Here is a 20,913-nt window from a genome sequence, read left to right as displayed (position 1 = left end):
TCGACTGGCCTGTCGTTGCTGGGCTTTATTCCTCTCCCCTTTTTTGAACAGGGGTGTAACATTTGCAATCCTCCAATCCTCCGACACCGTCCCCATATCTAAGGAGGATTGGGGTATAAAAGGTGTCTCCCAATACAGCCTGTTACGCCATTCAATTTCCCCAAAAAAGAGCAAAGCACAATGGGCCAGATCTTGCTGGAGCGGGGCTTCTCATAGCATGCCCTGTTACGCTTTTTTCTGCACCTTCAGCTCAAAAAATTCTTGCACCATAACTTGCTAAAGTGCAAGCTGATAATGCTGTGGTGAGGACAACGGGGCATCTGGGACCTCAATGAACGGTGAGACCAACAGCGTATCTCCTTAGCTAATGAGATTGAAAGATTGAGAAAGAAACAGAGGATCTACTGAGGTGGGTAAATTAGAGTGGGTCAATTAGAGTCAATCAGGTACAGAAAGAGAAATAAAGAGAGGGAAAGAAAGATTGCATTAAAAGAGAGAGAAAAAAGAGACAGAATGGAAAAGTAAACAAATTTAAAATTTAAAATGTTTTAACTCTCTAAGAACAATTTACCACCTGAAGGAATGAAATTCCACAGTTTAAATTGTTCAATTTCTGGACCAGAGAGGTTGATTGGCATTGCTTTAACAATTATCATGTCATTAAAAAGGTACTTATGCTGCTAATTACCAGAATTAAACTTCTGCTGCGGGTTTAATGGGCAATTAATGTGCAAATTCAGCAAGTTCTTAAAAATAACAGGGAGGCTAAGGGCGAGCTGCCATTTGCGTGAAGCAAACAGCGGAGCGATGGAAATGGACCAGCAGGTTCTGGAGATTCACAACTCACGGCGTATCTTTTAATGCCCTGAACTTGCTGGCCGATTTGCACATTAATAACGGTTTGTGTCGTTAATATGCCATTATTTTTCCAGCAAGACCCGGTCCAATGTCTCTATTGTTTAATTTAGACAGGGTCCCTGCTTCTGTTAGCTAGTCAATGGCTCCTGCTGTAACATAGGCATATATGGATTTGAAAATCAGGCTCAGTTTTGATGTCTCCAACTGTTGAATAATCTGCCGAATATTCACTGTCCAGGCTCATACATGGCCATTGGGTAATACACCATAGTGCTGCTGCAACTGTAGAACCATAACCTGGCAAAAGTCAATGTCTTCAGGAGAAGAGGGGAGAAAATTGATGGGGCAAAAAAGGGAAGTTTATAAAAAGATTCATTTCATATTCTAGATTTTAAAAAGGAATAAATCTATATGCAATCACAGTTTTCACACAGATCTCACATGCAGATATAATTTCTTATATTTATTTATTTATAAACGAAGTGCTTTGGATGATTTTGGATGAAAGGGATTGTAAGGTGAAACTGTTGTCACCATCTTAGAAAAGGGTGCTTGATGCCTATATTTTGACTGTGTTTCAGTGCCTTGTGGAATTCTGGAAAAAAAAAGGTCAAGTTATGATTGTGATGAACCTTTGCACTGCACTTCAAGCCTTCTCCCTGCACTCTCATCAGTATTTATTAGTACTGTAAATTATTAGCTCTGTAAAACAGGAACTTTGGCACAAGATAAAAAGGAAATGCATAAAAACCTGAATGTATACTGATTAATATATATTTTTTTCAGAATGTTTGGCAATGTGCAGTTTGGTGGTCTGGGCTTGCATTTACACTTCTTGCAGTAAACCTTAATCATATTAATCAAGAAGGAAAAAAAAGTCAAAAACTGATTTGTCTTAAAATAACATTTAGGTAAGATTGCCATATTGATGTTTAAATCAGTATCATCAGTGAGATTGGAGTCTTAAGATAGATATGATTTAAATTAATTCAAGTTAAGTCAACCAATCACGGAGCAGCATTGACAATGGTTGGTTCCATGACCTTGATGTCTCTGGAAAGCCTTGTATTCATGAAGTTCAACTTTTCCATCTGTAGATGGCGATGTTGTTCTTTGGAAAACCAACTTGTGTCGAAACACACAGTTTGTAGGTACGTGCAATGCCCCCGTATTCCCATTTAAAGGCAATAACAATTTGGATTTTAGAGTTAGCTTTAATTATGGTATGTGTACGTGTTAAGGGGGTGGGGCTTGTTATTTAAAAAGTGATGGCACTTTTAAGGTTCTTCAATAGCAGCTGGTGTCCAAAATTCTGGCCCCCAACTCTGTGGTGCTCTCAATGCATATGCAGCGCCACAAAAATATTTAAATTAGCTGACCATACATTGTTATGGAAGTTCAGCTCTATTTGACATAGATGCATTGAGCTGACCTCATCATGTTGTGAAGCCAGCTCATTTAAATATTTTTGTGGCACTCCTGGCACTTCATCATTTGCCTTTATGTAAATGATAAATAGCATCAGTAAGAGTACACTTACCCATATACTCGTTCTGGAGGTGGATGGAACATTCTTGAAAAGTTGGATTTATCAGGTTCTGCGCCAGTCCATTGACTTTTACCTGTATAACCAGGTATATTTGGGCAACTGAAGATAGGAAAATAATATAGACAATAAGTAGCAATGCTGCTGGAAGAATAAACTGAAACAGAATCAAATCAAACTTAAGAAAATAGTTCTTTAAGTGGTGAGCAAATGGGTATATTTTCCTCTTGCTGTTTGTGGTCTACATTAATGACTTGGATATGAATGTAAAAGGTATGATCAGTAAAAGGTATGATCAGTAAGTTCGCTGATGATACAAAGATTGGTAGGGTGGTAAATAGCGAGGAGGATAGCCTCAGTCTGCAGGACGATATAGATGGGTTGGTCAGATGGGCGGAACAGTGGCAAATGGAATTTAACCCGGAAAAGTGCGAGGTGATGCACTTTGGAGGGACTAACAAGGCAAGGGAATACACAATGAATGGGAGGACCCTAGGCAAGACAGAGGGTCAGAGGAATCTTGGTGTGCAAGTTCACAGATCCCTGAAGGCGGCGGAACAGGTAGATAAGGTGGTAAAGAAGGCATATGGGATACTTACCTTTATTAGCTGAGGCATAGAATATAAGAGCAAGGAGGTTATGATGGAGCTGTATAAAACACTGGTTAGGCCACAGCTGGAGTACTGTGTGCAGTTCTGGTCGCCACACTACAGGAAGGATGTGATCGCTTTGGAGAGGGTGCAGAGGAGATTCACCAGGATGTTACCAGGGCTGGAGCGCTTCAGCTATGAAGAGAGACTGGGAAGATTGGGTTTGTTTTTCTTGGAGCAGAGGAGGCTGAGGGGGGACATGATTGAGGTGTACAAAATTATGAGGGGCACAGATAGGATGGATACTAAGGAGCTTTTTCCCTTCGTTGAGGGTTCTATAACAAGGGGACATAGATTCAAGGTAAAAGGCGGGAGGTTTAGAGGGGATTTGAGAAAGAACTTTTTCACCCAGAGGGTGGTTGGAGTCTGGAACTCACTGTCTGAAAGGGTTGTGGAGGCAGGAACCCTCACAACATTCAAGAAGCATTTGGATGAGCACTTGAAATGCCATAGCATACAAGGCTACGGACCAAATGCTGGAATATGGGATTAGAGTAGACAGGGCTGATGGCCGGCGCGGACACGATGGGCCGAAGGGCCTCTATCCGTGCTGTATAACTCTATGACTAATGTTAAAATATCCTTTTTGTTTTCCAAAAATTCAGCAGATTTGTTAAAAGTTCAGACATGATGCTCATGCATTTAATACCATATCTTCAAGAAATAGGAAGGAAATAGTGAGAATAAAAATTAGAAAGCTAGATATTACTTCGCAGTCTAAAAATATCTTAAATTTCTCTATTTCTTTCACCAATGTAGCCATGTACTGTCCCAGGCAGATAGAATTATCACCTAAATAAACAAATGCTGAATCCCTCATACACCTTTGAAATTGTAAAGTAATGCTTCCAGACTACTTAACGGATTTAACAGTAACTTGGTACAACACAGTAGAACTACTGTAAAGACAGCTTTTCCACAGCTCAAGTATGACATTTTTGGATACGTACTGAGTTGTATCTGTATGTCGTGGCTTTTGGGTTCGATGAACAGTGAAGGGGGTAAATTCAGTGTAAGGATTATCCACATCCTCTAGATTATTACCACCAATAGAACCACTACAAAAGAAAAAGTGAAAGCAGTGTTACTTTGAGTCCACCATCAGGAAAATACTCTGCAATCATTGTAGAACTAGGTGCCTCACCTATACAGTGGAATTTGATGAATTCTGGGAAAAGGGCTTGTACTGTAAAAGATAATACTAGTTATTTCTGCAGAAATGCAGTAAAATCAGGTTCTTAAACAGCTTTATTCACGTAACCAACCACATTTCTAGAGTTCCTTTATTATGTTAAATTTAAGTACAATAATAACTGAAAGGTCTTTACAAAATTATTTTTCAATAAACCACACATTCTATTGACACATATAACATCCAATACATACAAAAAAGTAAATGTAATTTTCTTGAAAATACTTGCTAGAATCATGTGCAATAGATTGGTTTGAGAGTTGAAGTAGGATTGATTTTAATACGTGGTAAGAAGAGAAATACTCACAAGTTGATCGGTTTAGCTATAGCACTTGAGGGTCGAGACTGAGATTTGTCCCAGAATCCGATCCCACTCACAGCCTAGGAAGAAGGATAAACAACTAAATAAACTTTCCACGTCTATAATTTAATCTTTTAACTAACTACCTTTTACTGTAGAAGGAAAGTGTGCTATGAACACTCCTCAACAATGAGCTGTGTCTACAGTTTACACAAATTAGTTGCAAGTGTTCTGAACTTAGCAGCCCAATGGAGCTAGTAAGTAAAAACAAACAGATTTGGACTCAGTTCAATTCTTGTACAACTAGATGATCCTAAATGTACCAGATCAATATACTGAAAAGTGGAAAACAAGTCTTCTGCTCCTGGGTCAGCTCACATCAGCTCTCATTTATAATTTAGGAAAAATAGATTACCTCCCTTATAGGATTTTCACTCTTCAAATGATAGGCATCCTTCACGTATTGTAGGAACTTGATTGTGTGTATGCATGTGTACATGCATGTGTGTGAAGGATGTCAATCATTAAGAGAATGAAGAAAACTCCACAAGGCAGGCAAACCATTTTTCATCTTCATTCTGGCATCCTTCACACGCTGAACGAAGCGTGCCAAAGTAGTAGCAACTCAGGGGAAAGGAGGACCTAGCTAAAGAACTCCAATCCCTAGAGCTAAGACAGTTCAGCCAAAAACTTTTGTCGAGTGCAGTACTTAAATTAAATAGTAATGTTTGATAAACATGCTAGGTGAACTCCACATAGCTTTCGTACAGGCACTGTCAATAGAAGCAAGTTGAAGGAATCCAGAAAGTGGTAATGAAACAAGTGGGACAGGCTTAACTGAACCTCTGCGATTCCTATCATTCAGATGGTAACTGGGAAGAATATACTCTACCAAACATTTAGCTATCTGCTGCTGTGTGGCATAGACTTCTCTTACCATAATCATAGAATCATAGAATCATAGAAGTTACAACATGGAAACAGGCCCTTCGGCCCAACATGTCCATGTCGCCCAGTTTATACCACTAAGCTAGTCCCAATTGCCTGCACTTGGCCCATATCCCTCGATACCCATCTTCCCCATGTAACTGTCCAAATGCTTTTTAAAAGACAAAATTGTACCCGCCTCTACTACTGCCTCTGGCAGCTCGTTCCAGACACTCACCACCCTTTGAGTGAAAAAATTGCCCCTCTGGATCCTTTTGTATCTCTCCCCTCTCACCTTAAATCTGTGCCCCCTCGTTATAGACTCCCCTACCTTTGGGAAAAGATTTTGACTATCGACCTTATCTATGCCCCTCATTATTTTATAGACTTCTATAAGATCACCCCTTAACCTCCTACTCTCCAGGGAATAAAGTCCCAGTCTGTCTAACCTCTCCCTGTAAGTCAAACCATCAAGTCCCGGTAGCATCCTAGTAAATCTTTTCTGCACTCTTTCTAGTTTAATAATATCCTTTCTATAATAGGGTGACCAGAACTGTACACAGTACTCCAAGTGTGGCCTCACCAATGCCCTGTACAACTTCAACAAGACATCCCAACTCCTGCATTCAATGTTCTGACCAATGAAACCAGGCATGCCGAATGCCTTCTTCACCACCCTATCCACCTGTGACTCCACTTTCAAGGAGCTGTGAATCTGTACTCCTAGATCTCTTTGTTCTATAACTCTCCCCAACGCCCTACCATTAACGGAGTAGGTCCTGGCCCGATTCGATCTACCAAAATGCATCACCTCACATTTATCTAAATTAAACTCCATCTGCCATTCATCGGCCCACTGGCCCAATTTATCAAGATCCCGTTGCAATCCTAGATACACAAATAATTGCTATAATTTCTTGAACTAATGAGTTCAGTGAACAAAAAAAAGAGAACTCTGTGAACATCCACGCAGTGGAACTATGTTCTCTATCTAATTGACAGATAAAATGATGGGGGAAAAGAATCCTCATTTAAATGAAACTAGCATATCACCAGGGAGGAAACTAGGGTGATTTGTAAGAACTATTATGTCTTCATGAAAAATCAAATAAAGTTAACCTACAACTAAGGTCTACAGTTCGTTAACCCCGCAAGCCAAAACAATGCTACATCAAAGCTGTCTTCCAAGTAACAAATTTTATTCAAAGAGATTTGAAGGGTGGGTTCATTAGTTTAATAAAAATGAAAGGAAGAAAGAATTTGCATGTGTGCAGCATGTTATCATATCTTTCAGAAATGTTCCAAAGTGCTTCACATATAATTAATTACTTTGAAGTACAATTGCTGTTGTTACAAAGGCAGCATCCCGCTTTACTGACTTCTCACTTGAGTTGTTAATGGTCGGTGTGAGGAGTAGGCGGGAAGTCCTATACCCGGGGGAAAGGAGGATGTGCCCTGCCTCTGCCACCAAGGCCTGGTTCGAGGTGGCAGAGGAGGTGAGCAGCAGGAGCACTGTGGCAAGGTTGTGGGTGCAGTGCAGGAAGCACTTTAATGACCCAACCAGGTCAGGAAAAGTGAGTATAGTTAATGATTCACCTACATCCTGTGGTGTACATCACCCCACCCCCCCCAACACTCTGTCTTGCCAAGCTTACTCCATCACATAACTCCTCATACCCACTTAAGTCTCATTATTACCTTCACTTTCTGCAAACTTCCTCACCTCCCCGTTTGTGAACCCACCACTCCCACTTACCCCAAACCTGTGCAATGTCATGAATCTGTCTGATAGTCTCCCTCTGAAGCATCTCTTTCATGGGCAGCCTTACTCAAAGCAATGTATCCATCGGGTGACCCTGTCAGCCTCACTCACTCATACGTCTGTTCTTTCTCCCTTTGTAGAAGAGAGTGCAAAATGCAAGGGAAAGGAGTAGGACTGGAGGGGGGCCACCACAAATAGCGCCCCTGACACAGGCGGAGGAGGAGGCGTTGGAACTAAGCCAGACGCAGGAATGCCTGGCTATCGGAGATGCACCCCGCAAACGTCTGGTAACAGAACTTTAACATCCCTCACATACAACGTGAATTGATGTTATCAATGATTGACCTGCTGCAACACCTCAGTATGCTCATCGCAACATCACTTCTGCGATGAAATTTAATATTGCTGTATGTTCTCTTCCAGGGCCTTCAAAGAGTGCTGAACAGGCAGATGATGTGGACGAGGGCAACTCCTCAGAGGAGCTCCATGCCTCTGAGGGCGCACCGCCACATCATTGCGAGCCATGCACCAGCGCAGATACTCAAACCTCGATGGGTCCTATTAGAGTTAGTTGGGTTGTCACTTAATGATTCACCACACCCAAGTGAGCACCAGCAGACACTGGTGGCAGGGGCAGCTGTGGAGAGACCACGTCGGTGGGCATACTCGGGGGCCATCCTTGAAAAGGAGAATGATCGAGGTGCAGATTCACCCTTGCGATGTACTGGAAGACGTGCCACGCTCTTGCTCCACAATAGTATAGAGGATGGAGGAATCCATCTCCAGCATTAGTGGACTGGTGGCGCAGGTAAGTGCGGGAACGTCTGCGATGGAGAGAATGGCAGCCTTCATTGATCTTCAAGCATGGCTCACAAACGAGTCCGCTCAGGCCCTGACAACGGCCGTGTGGGCTCAGGATGACCAACATTTTGCCACCTTAAACAGGCAGACGGATACATTAGCAGCAGTGATAGGAGTGATATGGCCCTGGCCCAGAAGAGGGATGATGGCGAAAGGGATCATGGAAGTGGGGACTCCACTCAAAGCACCCCCACGTCTCACCCATTGCCCCCCACTCAACCGGTACCTGCAATGCTGCCCCATCTCCCGATAGCCGAGACTGCCCCTGCACAGGTGCAGGTGGAGCAGTCTTTGGCGAGGCTCTCACGGGCTCCAGAATTCAGAGGGCGTAGGCTGAGAGCATCTCAGCAGTCAGGGCAAGGACCTAAGCAACATGCCACCACCTCTGCTGATGCCACAAGGGATACACCTTGTAGAAGTAGTAGGAAGAGGAAGGCAAAGGTTTTGTGATCACCAACGGTATACACAAGGGTGTGTGACTAAATGTCATGTTTTTCATTTCTGGTTTTTTTATGTCCATAATGTCATACTTGTCACCACCACTGCCACGTCTTGTCCATTCTTGAGTCCCTTTTGTGAAATTGCCCTTGCATGCACCTCATCATGAACGGCAAGACTTGATGCCACCTATTGGGTGCGTTTATAATGGGTGTATGTGTGGTTGTAGGACTGTTTTGTGCAAACGTTGGGGGGGTTGGAAACTGGTGTTGGTGGTCATCATTCCAGGTGGTCTGAGTACTTCACTATCTTCACTTTGCAAATCTCCTTATGAGAATCTATCAAATATGAGTGACTCCCTGGCATCACGATCAGTGCCGCTGTTCTGCCAATGGATTGCCCATCATCATCCTCCTCCTCTTCCTCGTCTTCTTCAATGTTGATGGCAGATGCGGATACTTCATGAGCAAATGGGACCTTATCCACCTGTAACCCTCTCTCTTGTGCAGGACGCAACACACAACTATTATTCTACACACCCTCGCCAGTGAGTATTGAAGTGATCCTCCAGATCAATCCAGGCACCTGAAGCGCATCTTGAGCATTCCTTTGGCTTGTTCAGTGACAGACCTAGTGGTGATGTGACTGCAATTATACTGTCGCTGTACCTCGCTGGTGGGGTTTCTCTGAGGTGTCATGAGCCATGTCTGCAGGCAGTATCCCTTGTTTCCAAGGATCCAGCCCTTAAGTCTGTCTTGTGCGTGGAGGAGGGCTGGGATGTTGGATTCGCGCAAAATGAAGGAATCATGGAAGCTGCCAGGAAATATGGCACACATCTGCAGAAACTTCTCCCAGTCGTCGCACACCCAGCTGTGCGTTGATGGAATGATGCCGCTTTCGGTTGATGAACCATCCTGGCTCATGTGCAGGTCCTCGGATTGCTACGTGTGTGCAATTAATTGCGCCCTGTACCCATAGGAAGCCAGCCAGAGAGTGGAAACCCACTGCCATCTCTGTATGGCTGATGTCGATGGGGAAATTGACGTAGTCGGATGCCTTAGCAAACAAGCTATCCATGGCCTGTCATATACACTTATGTGCAGGCGACTGAGAGATCCTGGTGATGTCATCGGTTGCACCCTGGAAGCATCCGGAGGCGAAGAAATCGAGGGCGCTGGTGACTTTAACTGTGACGGGTAATGCGTGGCCACTAGGGCCAGCCATGAGCATCTCTGCATGAAGGAGCCAGCAGATGTCTGTCATGACCTGGCCACTCAATCTTAGCCTTCATAGGCACTGCTCCTCGGAGGGGTCCGGGAAGCTCAGCCTCTGCCTCTCACGTGAGTAGCGCCTCCTGCGACCTTGGCCCCTCCATTGGTCCCCTCCTGCTCTTCTGTCGGTCCTTGTGGCACACCTCTGTCTTGTGGAGCTGCAACTCCCAGAACTGCATGCCGTGCCTGCCGCGGATGGTAATGTGCCTCTTCCTCAGCTGTACTGCTGAATAAATCCATTGCGCACCCCCCCCCCACCCCCATCCTGATGGTGTCAGTTTGAGGGGGTCCAAAATGTAGGTGAATATGTGAAGAATTCTGAGTGTGAACAAAGAAATCTCAGTCTAAACACAAAGAACTCCCAGCCAAAGGTTTGTCTGAGAGAACTGATTGCCCTGCTGCAAAAACTCACCTTTTCTTCACAAGTGTCAATCACTGATTTAAAGGTCCAAATGGGTGCTGGCTGCAACTCGCCTCTGTTTCCATGGTGTGTTTCAGAGGCCAATGGAGACATGTTTAGAAACAGTTAAAATGGCTTGTATAGTTCAAACCACAAAAATTTAACATCCTTAAGTAGTTTAAATAGCTCAATTGGCCAATATTGTTGGGGATCAAATATTAGTAGAGGTGTATTATAGACCTCCAAATTATGGGAAGGAAATGGGAGAAAAAATCTGCAGTCAGATTAGAGAGATGAGTAGGAATAACAAAATTATTGTTTTGGAATTTTAACTGTCCACTTATCGATTGGGACAGAAAGGGAGTAGATGGAGAAAACTAGAATGTAATTCCTAAAATATGTACAGGATTCCTTCTTCAAGCAGAATGTTAGCAGTCCTATAAGGGTTGAGTGCTGTTAGACCTGTTTATGAGTAATGATATAGGTAGATGAGTTAAATGTGTGTGAGCACCTTGGTAGTAGTGACCATAATATGATAAGGTTTAAGATCCAACTAGAAAGCGAAAAAGCCAGTACAAAAACTAGAAAACCAGATTGGAATAGGGCAGATTTTAGAAAGATGAGAAGCGAGCTAGCTGAGGTGAAGTGGAAGGAGAAATTGGCACACAAGAAACAGTGCAATTTATTTTTTTAAAAGAGATGACGGGGTAGAAATTCAATAGCATTTCTCCCAGTTTACTGCCGCTAAATGGGTGTTCAACATACCGGTTTTGCTGTGCTGGAAATGTACATGAAGTGCAACAGCTGCCATGTTGGTTAAGGTGCTTCTTAGGTGTCCCTGGTGGCTGCCTGAAATAAACGCTGGGCTCATTAAAATATTTAAATAGGGTTCCTGCGCTTGTATTAGGACCACTTTGGGAAATTGGTTCTGTTTTTCCTTCCGAAGTGGATAACTTCACATTTATCCACAATATATTGCATCTGCCAAGTATTTGCCCACTCACTCAACTTGTCTAAATTGCCTTGAAGCCTCTTTGCATCCTCCTCACAACTCACGATCTCACCTAGTTTTGTGTCGTCAGCAAACTTGGAAATATTACATTTGGTTCCCTCATCCAAATCATTGATAAATATTGTGAATAGCTGGGGCCCAAGCACTCATGCCTGCGGTACCCCACTAGCCACTACCTGCCACCCCGAAAAAGACCCATTTATTCCTATTCTCTGTTTCCTGTCTGTTAACCAATTTTCAATTCATGCCAGTATATTACCACCAATCCCATGTGCTTTAATTTTGCACACTAATCTCTTATGTGGAACTTTATCAAAGGCCTTCTGAAAATCCAAATAAACCACATCCACTGGTTCTCCCTTATCTATTCTACCAGATACATCCTCAAAAAACTCCAGTAGGTTTGTCAAACATGATTTCCCTTTCATAAATCCATGTTGACTTTGTCTAATCCCGTTGATATTTTCTAAGTGTCCTGTTATCACATCTTTTATAATAGACTCTAGCATTTTCCCTACTACTGATGTAGTTCCCTGTTTTCTCTCTCCCTCCTTTTTTAAATAGTGGGGTTACATTTGCCACACTCCAATCTGCAGGAACTGTTCCGTAATCTATAGAATTTTGGAAGATGACAACTAATGCATCCACTATTTCCATGGCTACCTCTTTTAGTACTCTGGGATGCAGATTATCAGGCCCTGGGGATTTATCGGCTTTCAGTCCCATTAATTTGTCCAGCACTATTTTTTTTTACTAATACTAATTTCCTTTAATTCCTCCTTCTCACGAGTCCCTTGGTTCCCTAGCATTTCTGGGAACTTACTTGTGTCCTCTTCCATGAAGACAGAACAAAAGTATTTGTTTAATTGCTCTGCCATTTCCTTGTTCCCCATTATAAATTCTCCCGTTTCTGACTGTAAGGGACCTACATTTGTCTTCACTAATCTTTTTCTTTTTACATATTTGTAGAAGCTTTTACAGTCCACTTGTATGTTCCTTGCAAGTTTACTCTCCTTGCAAGTTTACTCTTAAAAAAATTTAAGAGTGGGATATGGAAAGCTAAGAGGGAGTGTGAGGGGAAAAAAATTAAAATACACCAAAGGAGAGGTAAAGTATTTGACAAGTATATCAGTACAAAGAGAACTATTAAAAGTGAGGTGGGACTCCTGAGATGAGAGAATTGTCAATTTATGGATGATGATCAAAAAATGGCAGAGGTATTTAATAAGTACTTTACATCAGCCTTCACTAAAGAGAAAGATTTTGGAGAGGAGGTGAATCCAGCGGTGGTTGAGAAAATTCTTGATAAATTACACAAACAATTTGCATTTATAGACTTGGATATGAATGTAAAAGGTATGATCAGTAAGTTCGCTGATGATACAAAAATTGGTAGGGTGGTAAATAGCGAGGAGGATAGCCTCAGTCTGCAGGACGATATAGATGGGTTGGTCAGATGGGCGGAACAGTGGCAAATGGAATTTAACCCGGAAAAGTGCGAGGTGATGCACTTTGGAGGGACTAACAAGGCAAGGGACTACACAATGAATGGGAGGACCCTAGGCAAGACAGAGGGTTAGAGGGATCTTGGTGTGCAAGTTCACAGATCCCTGAAGGCGGCGGAACAGGTAGATAAGGTGGTAAAGAAGGCATATGGGATACTTGCCTTTATTAGCCGAGGCATAGAATATAAGAGCAAGGAGGTTATGATGGAGCTGTATAAAACACTGGTTAGGCCACAGCTGGAGTACTGTGTGCAGTTCTGGTTGCCGCACTACAGGAAGGATGTGATCGCTTTGGAGAGGGTGCAGAGGAGATTCACCAGGATGTTACCAGGGCTGGAGCGCTTCAGCTATGAAGAGAGACTGGGAAGATTGGGTTTGTTTTCCTTGGAGCAGAGGAGGCTGAGGGGGGACATGATTGAGGTGTACAAAATTATGAGGGGCATAGATAGGATGGATACTCAGGAGCTTTTTCCCTTCGTTGAGGGTTCTATAACAAGGGGGCATAGATTCAAGGTAAAAGGCGGGAGGTTTAGAGGGGATTTGAGAAAGAACTTTTTCACCCAGAGGGTGGTTGGAGTCTGGAACTCACTGCCTGAGAGGGTTGTGGAGGCAGGAACCCTCACAACATTCAAGAAGCATTTGGATGAGCACTTGAAATGCCATAGCATACAAGGCTACGGACCAAATGCTGGAATATGGGATTAGATTAGACTGGGCTTGATGGCCGGCGCGGACACGATGGGCCGAAGGGCCTCTATCCGTGCTGTATAACTCTATGACTCTAAAGAAGAAAGATTTATATAGTGCCTTTCATGACCTCATGACGTTCAAAAGCGCTTCACAGCCAATTAAGTATTTTCTTACTAGAAGTGCAGTCACTGTTGTAATGTAGGAAACAAGGCAACCAATTTGCGCACAGTAAGGTCCCACAATGTGATAAACGTCCAGATAATCTGTTTTACTGATGTTGGATGAGGGATAAATATTGGCCACGACATGGGGGAGAACTCCCCTGCTCTTCTTTGAAATACTGCCATAGGATCTTTTATGTCCACCCATAATATTGTGAAGGATGCAACAAGCATGTTTCCAGTAGTTAAGGGGTTAAGAACAAGAGTCATAGATACAAGTTTAAATTGAAAAGAGTCAAAATAATAGGGCAGGAGAAACTTCTTCACACAGACAGTTGTGAGGCTGTGAAATTCACTTCCAGGGTTAATGGTTGAGGCAGAAACTATGTCAACATTCAAGATTAAAATGGATAGGTGGATATAGTATAAGGGTTAAAGGGATATGGGAACAAAGTGGGTAAATCTTATTAGAACTATTTGCTCATGTAGAGGGTAAACACTGACATGGAATGCTTGGTCTGAATGGCCTGTTTCTGTATTGTAACTTCTATGTGTTTTTATGATGCAGGAGACTTTTGCAGCATAACGCCCTGACCTGTCCAAAGACCATAAGAACTGTCTCAGAATGCCAATGTGGAGGGCCAGGGGTATTGTTATATCTTCTCTTAGCGGGCATGCTAGGATGATGCGAAAGAGTGAGTAGCCAAGGTAGCAGTGGGTACCCTTAATTGACAAGGAGTCAACACTTTATTTTAATTTGCAAAAATGAGGGGGGGGTACAGATGACTGCCTCAGAATGAATTCTAATAAGAACAGAAGAAATAGGAGCAGGAGTAAGTCATAAGGCCCCTCGAGCCTGCTCCGCCATTCAAAAAGATCATGGCTAATCTTCTACCTCAACTACACTTTCCCACTTTATCCCCATTTCCCTTGATTCCCAAAAATCTAACAATCTCAGTCTTGAATATACTCAACGACTGAGCACTCACAGCCCTCTGGGGTAGAGAATTCCAAAGGTTCAGAACCCTAATGACAGCTGTCTGGGTGTCTGGCAGCCACTTGCATAATGCAGACCTGATTGTTAAACACCAGCTGGACATTGATGGAATAATACATCTTCCTGTTCAGATAGTGGGTACTACTGCCAGGAGGAGCCTGTGGGCTCCATCAATAACCCCATGCACACTGGGAAATCCTGCTATGCAGTAGAATATGAGACCTCTAGCCAGGATATCCCAGACTTCTATAGGGAACTTAATACAATTATTGTCTTGTGTGAACAGGGCATCTATCACTTGCTGGATGCACCTATGCACCGATGACTGATAGATGTTCAATATCTCACCTCTGCCAGCCTGGAATGACCTTGATGTAAAGAAGTTCAATGCAATGATAACTTTCACTGTTTCTTACCATGGATTGGAGCAGAAGTCATGCTCTTGTAGGCCACAAAGCTCCCTTACCACTTCCCAGGTAGAATACTGCTCAGTATAGTCTAAAAATGTTCTACAGAGCCACTAATCCTTGAACACTGGTTAGCACCAGGTAGGTTCCCTCCTGTTCATTTGCTTCCTCCTCCAAATAATCTAGGTACACTGGGAATCTAAAAGGTAACCTGCATTGGGCACTGCAACTGCAAGCCTCTTGCAGGATTAATTCAGGTTTTTAAGGTGCTCACCTCCAAACAGGAAACAAAACTCTTACCAGTACTTTCTGGACAACTACCATACACTTTCCCCAGAACTGCCCTGTAGGAACACTGCCTGTAAAAAAACCTGCACTCTTTTTATGGAATGAAAAACAAGTTATGTGAATATATTTTGAAGGTTTCCATTCTGAAGCTTTACTACATACGCATACAAACATGTAAATACTTACTTGCCACATATGAGGACTTGGATCGAATCTTTTTAGAGTAGAATGTCGTGAGATGGGGTCTGCTATTTTCTCCTGAGTTGTATCTGCTGGTTTGACTTTGGGTGCCAACTTACAGTCCCAATTAACCTCCTCATAACTCCTATGCATTTGGGAAAAATGTATGTCACAGTTCACATCAAGGTCTGATAAATATGAATAGGTGAAACTCACCAAATAACTCACAATTGAGAAGCAATAAATAGCAGCAAATGGAACAGGCTGCAAAGTGGGAGCTAATCACTTTATGGACCAATTAGATGTCTGGAAACAGTAGCACAATCTTTTCTATAAATTTAGCTACAGAATGTTCTGATGGGTTTCAAAAAACTCAAAACACCTGAAAAGTAGAATTTTGTGATATGCCTCGTTTGGTATGAAATCTCCTAGTATGCATTGGTTATATAGCAAATGAGGAATTGTGAATTATTGAAAAATAAACCAAGTGATATCAAATATATGTAAAATAAACTTTAAACTCCATAATCTAAAACAAAATAAAAGTTATAGGTTATGTAGTTTAAAATTTACTTCTACAAATATCACTTTTTTGATTTATACCACGCAACGTTACCTTTTTTCAAATAAAGCTATTATTCTTTAATATTTTCAACTTTAAGGAGAAGTCTGATGTTAGTTAGTGGCACAGATAGGCACAGGCTTAATATAGTTTCCTATTTTCTTCAACTGTGAAAATAGAATGGGGCTACCCAACATTGTGCTCCAATTAGCTGTTGAAAACTGAGGAAAGAAGGTGATTGAGATGTAAAGATTTGGTGAAATCGATTTAGTAGATCCTGACACAGAAGGTTGTGAAAAGGGAAAAGTGCAGAAGAACCGTATTGAGAGGCATCATAATAGTGAGGGAGAGTGGTTGGATAGAGAGAAATAGGTTTACTGGCAGGAAGAAGAGTAACAAGCTACAGCCAGACCGACTGACCCTTTGGTAGTGTAGAAAGATAAGTAGGGTCCATTTCATAGCAGTGGGAAGCTCATATCAGGATAATAAAAACAAACTCTTGTTTCACAGGCCAGATGTGGCATAAAATGTAACTATATTTTCTCCTCACTTTCTTTTACTCTCTTCCTTTATATAATTGCAATGTCAGGTCTTATCAATTCCTATTGTCTCTTTCCTTCTCCTTAACAACCATCTGTGTCTGAATCTATAAAATAAGTTTAAGACATCACCTGCACCCTTTAGATTGTATTACAGCCTTGTGGTATATGATGGTTGAGGGGAGAGAGAAATCCTTTCCCTGCTCTCACAGCTGACAGAAGCCTGGGAGAGAATGCTGCACTTTTTGCAGCTCACCATTGAAGCAAGTTGTCACCCAAAAGCCTGTGAAAAGTTTGTGGGTGAGTTTATAACGAGTGAACGACGGACAACATTCGTTCGCTGCTCAGCTCAATTTCCGGGTTGATATTAGGATGATTAAGTCCATAACACCCTTAAAATGTTTTATTTCCCTATATAAAAATTTCCTCAGTAAGTGTCAGATTGGCTCAGTTAGTAAACACTGCCACCTGGGAGTCATAGGTTGTGAACTTGAACACATAATTTAGGCTGATACTTTAATGCAGTACTGAAGGAGGATTGCATTGTCAGAGATGCAGCCTTTTGGATGGGAAGTTAAACTGTGTGCACCTGGTCTGGTGAACTGTACAAAAACTGTACAAAAACATTTGTAGGAAGACTAGTCATCCTGGGCATTCTGAGAAAACCAAAGAGGTGAATCCTTGCATGCTGTAAAATTTTAGACAGTTAGGGACTTAATCATCCTAATATCAACCCGGAAATTGAGCTGAGCAGCGAACGAATGTTGTCCGTTGTTCACTCGTTATAAACTCACCCACAAACTTTTCACAGGCTTTTGGGTGACAACTTGCTTCAATGGTGAACTGCAAAAAGTGCAGCATTCTCTCCCAGGCTTCTGTCAGCTGTGAGAGCAGGGAAAGGATTGCTCTCTCCCCTCAACCAATCAGCTTGAAGCATCCTTGACAAGCCACATAGTCAGAACCAGGAAGTGAAAGCTACAACAGTAAATTCAATGTAAAATCAGTTAGAGAAAGCGAAATAAAGAGAGGGTAAGAAATATTGAATTAAAAAAGCAGAGATAAAAGAGACAGAAAGAAAAAGTTAAAAAAACATTACATTTTTTTCTCTAAATGTCCAACAACAATTAAAATCGCAAATAATGAGACTCCATGTTTTTAAAAGTTAATTTTCAGTGCCAGGGAGGTTGTTGGGCAATCATTAAGCCTTACCATGCCATTAAAAGTTAGTTTAGACCTAAAAAAATCCCCAGCATTCCTTTTTTTATGGAGAGATTAGTTCGTTTCCAGCTGTGTAGGACAGCAAATTCATGCTGGTCCATTCATTTAGCTGGTGAGCTGTCCTCCCCATGCAGCTTTCAAACGAGCATGGAATAGCTTAGAGCAACTTCCGTTTGACTGCGCATGCTCTTCCATTTGCCCGTAAATAATGGTGAGCGCTGTTCAACTCTCCGTTATTTTTGAAGCAAATTCCAGGCCAATGTGTTTCCAGTTAAGACTTTGGTGCTAGTCAAACTGTTCATGAGCAAAACTGAAGACCAGTAGACTGATTAATGTGTTATGATCTTCAAACCAATAACAAGCGAGTCGAATATCAGAAAAGGAGTCTCTCAATTGTGATTTAGGCACTGGAAAATGGAAAGAAGTGTAATACTTAATTGAAATCCTATAGTTCTTAAAATTATTTCAGATATGACAATTACAGTTCCTGATACACATTTGTCCAGTTGAATGACACCTTGAAAAAGGGTCCATGTATTTGAATTGATCATCTTATTGATCACTAATGGTTAAGTTCTCTTAATCTATGATTTCCTTGGTAATATAGAAAGGTTATGCTTTGCCCAGCCAAATTAGAAAGTTTGGAAAGATCAAAAGGTTGAAGTTGTAAAGAGTTTTTTGAAGCAGGCTCTCAAAATCAGTAAAGTGCTGAATGAAAGTTAGATGGTTAAGAATGGTCAAATGTTTAATTAAGCAGAAGTAAAACTACAAGGTATATCTCTCTCAGTTAAAATCATCGGTCTCTGAGCAGGGAAAATATCAGTATAGCAATATAGAAAAATAACGTACATGCAAGGTTAGTTAAGATAGAACAAAATACTATATTATTGATAAGTTTAGTCTTTCTAAGCCGTAGTATAATCTTGTAATTTCAATGCAATTTAGTTATACTAATCTTTAGCAAAACTCAACTGAGATATTTTGATATACTTAAAATACTGTTGTGCTGATGTTGATTTAGATTCTGTTAATTAATAGAAGGCCACTAAGAATAGGAGAGCAGGAACAGTAAGACTCAAGATGCTAAACTGGAACTAAGGGTCCAAAGTGAATCGGGGAATTCTTTACATATTACTAATCAAATTGCTAATTACTTTTTGATTATTTTCATTAGTTACAGCTTGACTTAGTCATGTCCAAATCCCCCATAAATGGGACACTTTGAACATAGGCATTAGTGTAGCACAACAAAAGAGGTTAGGAATACATGTAGAAAGAAAACTAAATTTAAACATTATTTGTTGGGCAGTCATGTAATGTTACCTCAGACTCCATTCGAGTTACCCTGTTACATAACATGATCTCACGGCACCACCTACAGGCTCAATTCTAATAAAATGTTATGACCCACTCAGTAATTTTAATGTATAACTAGTAGCCACTCTCATGGCATGGGGAGTTAAGACCAAGTCCTGTAATCAGGTCAAGCATGTTTGAAGGTTTGAAGATAACACGGATTTCTTAAAGGTGAATCGTGTCTGACAAACTTGACTGTGTTCTTCAACAAAATAATGGAGAGGGTTGATGAAAGTCGTTCAGTTGATGTGGTGTATATGGTCTTTCAAAAGGCATTTGATAAAGTGCCACATAATAGACTTGTTAGCAAAATTGAAACCTATGGAATTAAAGGGGCAGTGGCAGTGTGAATACAAAATTGGTTAAGAGACAGAAAGCATAGTAGTGGCGAATTGTGGTTTTTCTGAATGGATGGAAGTATGCAGTGGTGTTCCCCAGGTATTAGGACCACTGATCATTTTGATATATACTAATGACCTGGATTTGGGTATAGGGGCCATAATTTCAAAGTTTGCAGATGACAAAGAAATTGGAAATGTGGAAAACAATTAGGAGGATAGTAGCAGACTTCAGGAGAATATAGACAGACTGATGAAATGGGCAGACACATGGCAGATGAAATTTAATGCAGAGAAGTGTGAAATGATGCATTTTGGTAGGAAGAATGAGGAGGGGCAATATAAACTAAATGGTACAGGAAAAGGGGGAAGAGGAAGGGGTTGGGGGATACTTTCTGCTGGCTTTAAACCTGTAATTGGAAACCTCTGACCATATAGTTCTCCATTAAAAGGACTATAAAGAATCATTGGTCCTGCCCCTACTCACAGGCCTGATCCTAAATCTTCACCCCAGTCCTAGCTGTCAATCAAGAATCACTACCCCAGAATGTCAATCACCTAGCACGTAAAATCTACGAGGTAGTTAGTTTTATTGATCTATGGCAAATACTTTGACCTGTCAGAGAGGCCCCCCTCCATGTGCAATGAGACCGTGCATTTCAAGGACTTCCAGAACTATGCATGTCGCTGCCTTTTTAAAATTCATTCATGGAATGTGGGCGTCGCTGGCAAGGCCAGCATTTATTGCCCATCCCTAATTGCCGTTGAGAAGGTGGTGGTGAGCCACCTTCTTGAACCGCTGCAGTCTGTGTGGTGAAGGTTCTCTCACAGTGCTGTTAGGTAGGGAGTTCCAGGATTTTGACCCAGCGAAGATGAAGGAACAGCGATATATTTCCAAGTCGGGATGGTGTGTGACGTGGAAGGGAACGTGCAGACTATGGTGTACCCATGCGCCTGCTGCCCTTGTCCTTCTAGGTGGTAGAGGTCGCAGGTTTGGGAGGTGCTGTTGAAGAAGCCTTAGTGAGTTGCTGCATTGCATCTTGTAGATGGTACACACTGCAGCCATAATGCGCCGGTGGTGGAGGGAGTGAATGTTTAAAGTGGTGCATGGGATGCCAATCAATTGGGTTGCTTTGTCTTGGATGGTGTCGAGCTTCTTGAATGTTGTTAAAGCTGCACTCATCCAGGCTAGTGGGGAGTATTCCATCACACTCCTGACTTGTGCCTCGTAGACGGTGGAAAGGCTTTGGGGAGTCAGGAGGTGAGTCACTTTCCGCAAAATACCCAGCCTCTGACCTGCTCTTGTAGCCACAATATTTATGTGGCTGGTCCAGTTAAGTTTCTGATCAATGGTGACCCCCAGGATGTTGATGATGGGAGATTCGGCGATGGTAATCTCGTTGACTGTCAAGGGGAGGTGGTTAGACTCTCTCTTGTTGGAGATGGTCATTGCC

General features: G+C 41.9%; 1 protein-coding gene across 1 annotated transcript in view; it reads right to left on the bottom strand.

Annotated features, from left to right (window-relative positions):
* Positions 1-1,329: 1,329 nt before the first annotated feature.
* LOC137334130 (protein SPMIP7) overlaps positions 1,330-20,913 on the bottom strand; it is a 54,297-nt gene continuing 34,713 nt past the window's right edge. The window contains exons 4-9 of the mRNA XM_067998656.1: positions 15,453-15,591; positions 4,554-4,627; positions 4,199-4,240; positions 4,005-4,112; positions 2,399-2,506; positions 1,330-1,453 (exon numbers count right to left, since the gene is read on the bottom strand). Of these exons, the coding sequence (XP_067854757.1) occupies positions 1,330-1,453; positions 2,399-2,506; positions 4,005-4,112; positions 4,199-4,240; positions 4,554-4,627; positions 15,453-15,591 (595 nt within the window). The remainder of the gene's footprint in view (positions 1,454-2,398; positions 2,507-4,004; positions 4,113-4,198; positions 4,241-4,553; positions 4,628-15,452; positions 15,592-20,913) is intronic.

This window comes from Heptranchias perlo, chromosome 2, assembly GCF_035084215.1.
Source record: "Heptranchias perlo isolate sHepPer1 chromosome 2, sHepPer1.hap1, whole genome shotgun sequence".
Taxonomy (NCBI): Eukaryota; Metazoa; Chordata; class Chondrichthyes; order Hexanchiformes; family Hexanchidae; genus Heptranchias; species Heptranchias perlo.
The sequence above is the reverse complement of the archived record's forward strand: the minus strand, read 5'-3'. Positions and strand labels throughout refer to the sequence as shown.